This window comes from Anopheles stephensi, chromosome 2, assembly GCF_013141755.1.
Source record: "Anopheles stephensi strain Indian chromosome 2, UCI_ANSTEP_V1.0, whole genome shotgun sequence".
NCBI lineage: Eukaryota > Metazoa > Arthropoda > Insecta > Diptera > Culicidae > Anopheles > Anopheles stephensi.
The window spans coordinates 27169115-27176536 of NC_050202.1; the positions used below are offsets into that span (position 1 = coordinate 27169115).

General features: G+C 43.9%; 1 protein-coding gene across 1 annotated transcript; it reads left to right on the plus strand.

The window, feature by feature from the left end:
• Positions 1-3760: 3760 nt before the first annotated feature.
• LOC118507112 lies at positions 3761-7422 on the plus strand. The gene is made up of 2 exons (XM_036045114.1): positions 3761-4550; positions 7355-7422. Exons 1-2 carry the CDS (start codon positions 3761-3763, stop codon positions 7420-7422), a joined length of 858 nt encoding a protein of 285 aa, XP_035901007.1.

Below are 7422 nucleotides of genomic sequence, written 5' to 3' on the forward strand. Positions count from 1 at the left end.
TTTCACCGACTAGAACTGGAAGAAGAAGCGATATGGTCTTCTACGTCGATGGCAGATGTATCGTCGATGGCAAATTCAACCGCATCTAAAAATAAATGAGAATATCAGCACATGATTTCATCTCATCCTAGAGGACAAATAGAAGAAGGACTAAAACTTCCCATGAACAGTGTGGTCAAAGGTTGACACTCCGACAGAATCGCACTGTTCTCTGAGTGCTGCTAATTACCTTTTGCTTCTATACAAAATGCCATTCTTTTTCAACAACAAAACCTACACCACGCAATATGCACCAATGCACGCCTACAATTGTCAATTGACGAAGCAAAATTTGTCAAAGCATTCTTCGATGAATCAAAATGGCAAGCAACTGAACGAATTTTGAAAAAAATCTCAAAGCTGATGAAATCATTCACAAATCAGTTAAAAGGTGAAACATTTCCAGTCATTTCAGAAATATTTCAACAATTTATTTTTCTCCCATAATTTTTTTTTACCGACATGAGATAAAATAGCACGTCTCGGAACCAATTTTCCTTTAAGACCACAAAGTCGGATAGTCAGTACAAGCTAAAACCTACCGACTTATATCAGACTTTGTGGTCGTAAGGAGGTTATGTGGGAATTGTGTCAGTTGTAACCAGCGAAGGTGTAAGGACGGAGAACGACAGTGTTTTTATTTGTTTTCAAGGGGAATTTGTGATTTGTTTAAGTTTCACATAGTAATTTGTTCGAATGCAGATAAGTAATTGCACGCGGACTTAACTAAGCGTGGGTTCAGGGTGTTGACCTTTCGATTTGTCGGTGAACTAGTGAACTATCAAGGACGGACATTGCACAAGGTTTAGTGTGTTTACAGCAGTGGTATTAGTGTAGTGTTTCGTACGCTGGAAGGAAAGTTCATCGATGAACAGTTCGGTGCCGTAGCAAGTTCTTCGATAAGGATAGAAGCAGCCATTGCAACTAACCCACGGTGATTAGGCAGGAACGGCGGTAGTGGCAATTTTTGAAGCTTTATCCGTGATGTGTGGAACAAGCTTGCTTGCAGAGATTGATGTTGTGCCGATAGCAAGGTTCAAATTATAGAATTCAGTGTGTGGTCAACACGTGGCTTGATAGTGGTATTAGTGCGAAAGAACTAAGTACGTTAACCTTACAACGCAACGCGTCAGAGTGAACAGCTTTGAGAGTACGACAGGGTTCATCAGTGAAGGTGAAGTGTTCATCGAGAATCGTTTACAGTGTCGGTCGTAATAATACGTGTGGATTTTCGCGTTCATTTCGTAATCCTTTTTTGTTATCGCGAAGGAAGTGAAAAATATTTAAAATGCCTGCAGGGGACAAGCAACAGAAACAATTACAGCAGCTGCAGCGCTTATATCGCGATAGTTTGCGTAGCATTGACATTTACGAAGAGTTTGTGAACAATTACGATCCAGCCAGAGATAGTGACCAGGTCCCAGTGCAATTAGAACAGTTAGAGGAAGTGAAAAATGCATTTACAGATGCTCGAGCACAGTTACTCATCGAAGAGTCAAGCGTCGAAGACGAAATGTGGAATGATCAAAGGACATTCATGACAAAATATATGAAGGTGAAGGGTTTTTTGTGCGCACAACAACGAGTAGATGCAACAAATCTTGTGGCTAGCAGTACGTTTCAAACATCAGTGACGCATACACCATTACGACTTCCCGAAATCAATCTGCCTTCATTCGACGGCGATGCAACGAAATGGCTCACTTTTAAAGATCGTTTTACCTCTATGATTCATGAAGTGATAGAACTCCCAGATGTAACAAAACTGCAGTATCTGTTGACGGCGTTGAAGGGAAGTGCAGCAACACCATACGATCATACGCAGTTAGTAGCAGAAAACTACGAGTCAACATGGAAATCATTGCTACAGCGTTTTGATGATTCTAAGAGAATAAAACGAGAATATTTCAAGGCACTTTACCAACTGGAGTCTATGAACGGGTCAAGCGCTGAGGAGTTGGCACGTCTTGTAAATGAGACCAGGCGGCTGGTACGAGGGATGGAGAGGTTGAATGAGCCGGTAAATCAATGGGACACTCCGCTTACAAGTTTGATTCTCTACAAGCTAGATTCTGCTTCTTTGATGGCCTGGGAACAATATTCTGCCGATCATGAGGCAGACACGTATAAACGTATGATTGAGTTCTGCGAGAAACGAGTGAAAATACTAAGTAGCTGCACCACACACACAACGAACGCTGTAGACACAAGGCCGGCAAGGGTGGTCGGCAGTTCATCACCACGTAGTTATGCAGCAGCGCGTCAGAAGAAAGAAAGTGCGACCTTTTTAGCATGTGCAGCACAAACTCCCAAGGCAGCCTCTAATACCTGTCCGGTCTGCAAGGCTGATCATAATGTGGCGAAGTGCACCTCATTCAGAAGCATGGACTTGTCCCAAAGGCAGACGGTTGCGAAGGAAGCTAGGTTATGCTTCAGCTGCTTAAGAAGAGGACATTCTATACGATTTTGCAGAATGCATGGCAGATGTTTAAACTGCAATGGAAGGCATAACACTTTATTGTGTATCAAGCAGGGAGAGTTTCCAGTATCAACAAGCTCAGAGACATCAGCGCTGCCAATTAGTGCGACACTTCAGGACAAGGTAGAGAAGCCACAAAAAACCGTCTGGTTGTCAACAGCTCTTATTTTGGTAGAAGGGGTTAATGGTTCTACGATTCCTGCACGAGCCCTCCTGGACATGGGAGCCCAGTCTAACTTTATGTCCGAAAGATTGGTTCAGCAGCTAAAACTAAAGAAGGAACGAGTTCACAAGCCGCTGTCAGGAGTGGGAACCGTTGCATTGACCGCGAACAATTTGGTTTCGACAACTGTCAAATCTAGAACAACCACATTTGTTAAGAGGCTGGAGTTTTTAGTACTGGCAAGGGTAACAGCTAACTTCCCATCGAGATACGTGAAAGTCGAAGGCTGGAATGTTCCATCAGGATTGGAATTGGCAGATCCATCATTCTACCAGCCTGGATCAATAGATCTTTTATTGGGGGCGGAAGTGTTTGCCGATATGTTGAAGCAAGGTCAGATCAAACTCGCGCCCCACTTACCCAAGCTACTCGAAACTCATCTTGGATGGATAGTTAGTGGCACTGTGTTTGAGCATCCTAAAGGAAGTATTGATGAAGCCCATATTGCGTGCTGTGCTGTTGAAGACGATAGTTTTGATACGGCAATGAAGCGGTTGGTGATGCTGGAAGACCTTCCAACAGAAAGAATTCGCTCAAAGGAAGAGGAACAATGCGAGCGCAGCTACCAAGAAACAACATACCAGAACGAGGAAGGCAGATACGTGGTTCAGCTGCTCAAACGGTTCGATTGGAAGACACTTGGAGAATCCAAAGAAACTGCACTGAAAAGGTTCATGGCTATGGAAAGGCGAAGAAAATCGGACTGCAGGCTCGACGACGCTTACAAAGCCTTTATGAAAGAGTACCTTGATCTTAAACACATGTCATATTTGGGTACGTATGCAGAAATCGATACAAATAACTTAAGACCTTCTTTCTTTCTTCCACATCATGCGGTTTGGAAAACGGACAGCACCACCACTAAATGCAGAGTTGTATTCGACGCATCATGTAAAACAACTTCTGGTCGGTCCCTGAATGATGTGCTATTAACCGATCCGCAACTACAAGACGACGTTGTATCGATACAGCTGCGATTTCGGATGAAACTAGTAGCTGTAGTGGCAGATGTGGAAAAAATGTATCGTCAGATACTCGTGAAGGACTGCGATAAGGCATTGCAACGAATTTTGTGGCGCAGCGATGCTAATGAGCCGATAGCAGTGTACGAGTTGAACACGGTCACATACGGCACGGCCTGTGCTCCGTTCTTAGCCATCCGAACCCTGCAGCGAATCTTTGATGATCATGGCACCAAGTTTCCGAAGGCAATGGCATGCAAGGCAGATTTTTACGTCGATGATTTGCTGTCCGGTGCAACGACAACACGTGATGCACAAGAAATGGCCGGGCAGTTAAATAAGTTACTTTCGTGCGGAGGATTCAGTTTAAGAAAGTGGGCATCCAATTGCCCAGAAGCGCTGAAAGATATTCCGGAAGATCAAAGAGCAACCAACCCACAGCATGAATTGGCAGCCGAGACCAGCTCTATTTCGACGCTTGGATTATTGTGGACACCTGAATCGGATATTTTACAAGTCCAGGTTAAGCTACCGATACAGGAGAGCAAATGCACGAAACGACAGGTGCTAGCATGTATTGCACGTATCTACGATCCACTCGGCTTCATAGATCCGGTTAAGATGAAGGCCAAGCTTTTTATGCAGCAAATTTGGATGTTGAAGGGAACAGATAAGCGCGCTTGGCCATGGGATGAAGAACTCCCGGAACAGTTGGCTCGAGATTGGATGTCATTTTTTATGCAGCTACATCTCTTGGAAAAGGTACGCATTCCACGGGTAGTTATTCAGAGTGATACGTTATCGATGCAGTATCACCTGTTCTGCGATGCATCAGAGAAAGGCTACGGTGCGTGCTGCTACGTTCGAAGTGTCTCGACCAGAGGAGAGGTGTTAGTTCGACTGATGATTTCAAAATCCAAGGTGACACCGTTATCTCAGAGGATGACCATTGCACGTTTGGAGCTCTGTGGCGCGTTACTGGCAAGCAGATTGTACGAGCAAGTAAAACAGGCAATTGGCCGCGATGAGCCTACATTCCTGTGGACCGATTCGATGACCACTTGGCATTGGATTCATTCCCCTCCAAGTCGGTGGAAGACATTTGTTGCGAATCGGGTTTCGAAGATTCAAAACCTTACGGAAGGAGCCAGCTGGAGACATGTGCCTGGAGTGGTGAATCCAGCCGATGTGGTGTCTAGAGGCTGCGATCCTGCAACGTTTATGGAGTCAACATCATGGTGGTCGGGGCCAGAATGGTTGGCATCGACAGAAGAAAATTGGCCAACAGTACCGGAGTCTAAGACTCTGGAGACGGGTGAAGAACGTTCCAACGAGTTAATACTTTCTTCACTGGATGAAGAAGGATTTATTGACCATTTGTTCACCCGTTACGGATCATACTCAAAACTTCGCATGGTAGTTGGGTACTGTTTGCGGTTTATACATGCTTTGCAAATGAGAGTAAGCAGCTCAAAGGTCCAGCCTAAGTTTGGTGAGGGCCTTTCAACGGCAGAACGGCAGCAGGCAGAATGGGTATTGTGTCGATTGGCTCAACGTAACTCGTTTAATAGAGAATGGAAGGATTTAAACGCCAAGAACCCAAAACGCATTCGACCAGAGCAGACGTCCCCCCTTGAACAGCACATCGAACCATCCGAACAGTTGTATCTTAACACCTCCGCTCAACCGAACATTCCTATCTTCTTTCGTAGTTCTTCATAAACTGGTCTCGGTAATCCTTTAGTGAATATATCTGCTATTTGTTCCTTACTAGGTTTAAACTGAATCCTAATAGTTCCTTCTCTTATCTTTTCTCTTATAAAGTGATGGCGAATATCAATGTGTTTCATTCTCTTTTGATCCTTAGGTTCCTCAGCAATATGAATACAAGATCGATTATCCTCAAACATTGGAATAGGATACTTGAAAATAACTCCTAATTCCTTCAATAAATTCTTCAGCCATATTGCTTCACATACTGCCTGACTCAGAGAGATATACTCTGCTTCTGTTGACGACAATGACACTGTAGTTTGCTTCCTAGTCATCCAGGACACACAAGCTCCAAAAACTTTGAAAATATTCCCAGATATGGATCGGCGATCCTCTGTGTCATTACCCCAGTCAGCGTCAGCATATTCTAACAACGGTTTATCTTCGCCGTATCTACTATAAACCAAACTTAAACTGATCGTTCCTTTAAGATACCGCAATATTCTTTTCAAATGATTCCAGTGAATCTCGGTTGTTGCGGACTGAAAGCGACTTAAATAATTCACTGCAACACTTATATCTGGCCTCGAGGCTAGCGCCAGATACGTTAGACAACCAATAAGCTCTCTGAACGGTTTCTTCGTCAGTTCTTTGTCAGACTTCCTAGCTTCGAGTTTCAAATTTGGTTCTAACGGTGTAGCTATCGCATTACAATCAGTCATGCCGAATCGTTGTAATAGATCTTGAATGTACTTGGACTGGCTAATTTTCAATGTCCCTTTGATCATATCTCTATCAATCTTTAAGCCCAGAAAGAGTTTAATTTCGCCCATGTCCGTCATCTCAAATTTCTTCAGTAAACGCTGTTTCAGCTTTTCTATGAGACCTATCTCATCTGAAGCAATGATTATGTCGTCTACATACAGTAACAGATAGACAACTGATTCTTCTTCTCTCATCAGATACATACATGTATCTACACTTGACCGCGTAAAGCCGATACTGGTTATGAACGAATCAAATTCTTCGTTCCAGTTCCTAGGAGCTTGCTTCAAGCCATATAGAGCCTTGCGTAATTTGCAAACCATATTTGGGTGTTCGCTACTCAACCCTTCCGGTTGCTTCATATAAATCTCTTCCTTAAGCAAACCATTTAGGAAGGCGGTTTTCACATCCATTTGATGCATATAATACCCTCTCTTGTTGGCCACAGCCAACAACGTTCTAACAGTGGTTATTTTCGCTACGGGTGCATATGTTTCGTCATAGTCAAACCCTTTTCTTTGGGAGCAACCTTTAGCTACTAGCCTAGCTTTGTATCTATATACATTACCAGCCTCATCACGCTTAATTTTAAAAACCCATTTGCAGTTTACCAAATTCTTCCCTTCCGGTTTTGGTACTAATTCCCACGTATCATTCCGTTTGTGTGAATCGATCTCACTTTCAATGGCCCTCTTCCAATGATTCCAGTCACTACGTTTCTTTAACTCCACTATCGTAGCTGGAATCTCGTCCACATATGCTTCAGCATCCAACGCGAACTCCTTCGTTGAATCCTCCGCTGAATCTGTAAGTAGCGCACAGCCTGTATTCCCGTCATAATCAGTTATGTAGTCTTTCAACTTACCGGGAAGTTTGCGCTCCCGTCCGCTTCGCCTTATGGAGGCTTCTGGAGTGCCATGTCCACTACTAACTTGCGAAGGGAGCGCGTCATTGACGTTATCGTGGCCTTCATCAGTAGATACGTCTTCGGAATCGCTCCTTTGTTCGCTGGCTTTTGCCGACGAGTAATCCGAGAGCTCAGATACATCATCCGGTACATTATTTGTGTCTTCATCAGGAACAGAATAAGCCCTTATTGGTCCTGTGTTATGCATCTTCTCATCAAACACAATATCCCGCGACGTAAACAGTATTCTCTTTCTCGGGTTCCAGACTTTGTATCCGTTGGTAACATACCCAACTGTTGGGAACACCCTGTGTCGCGATTGCCGATCGGTTGA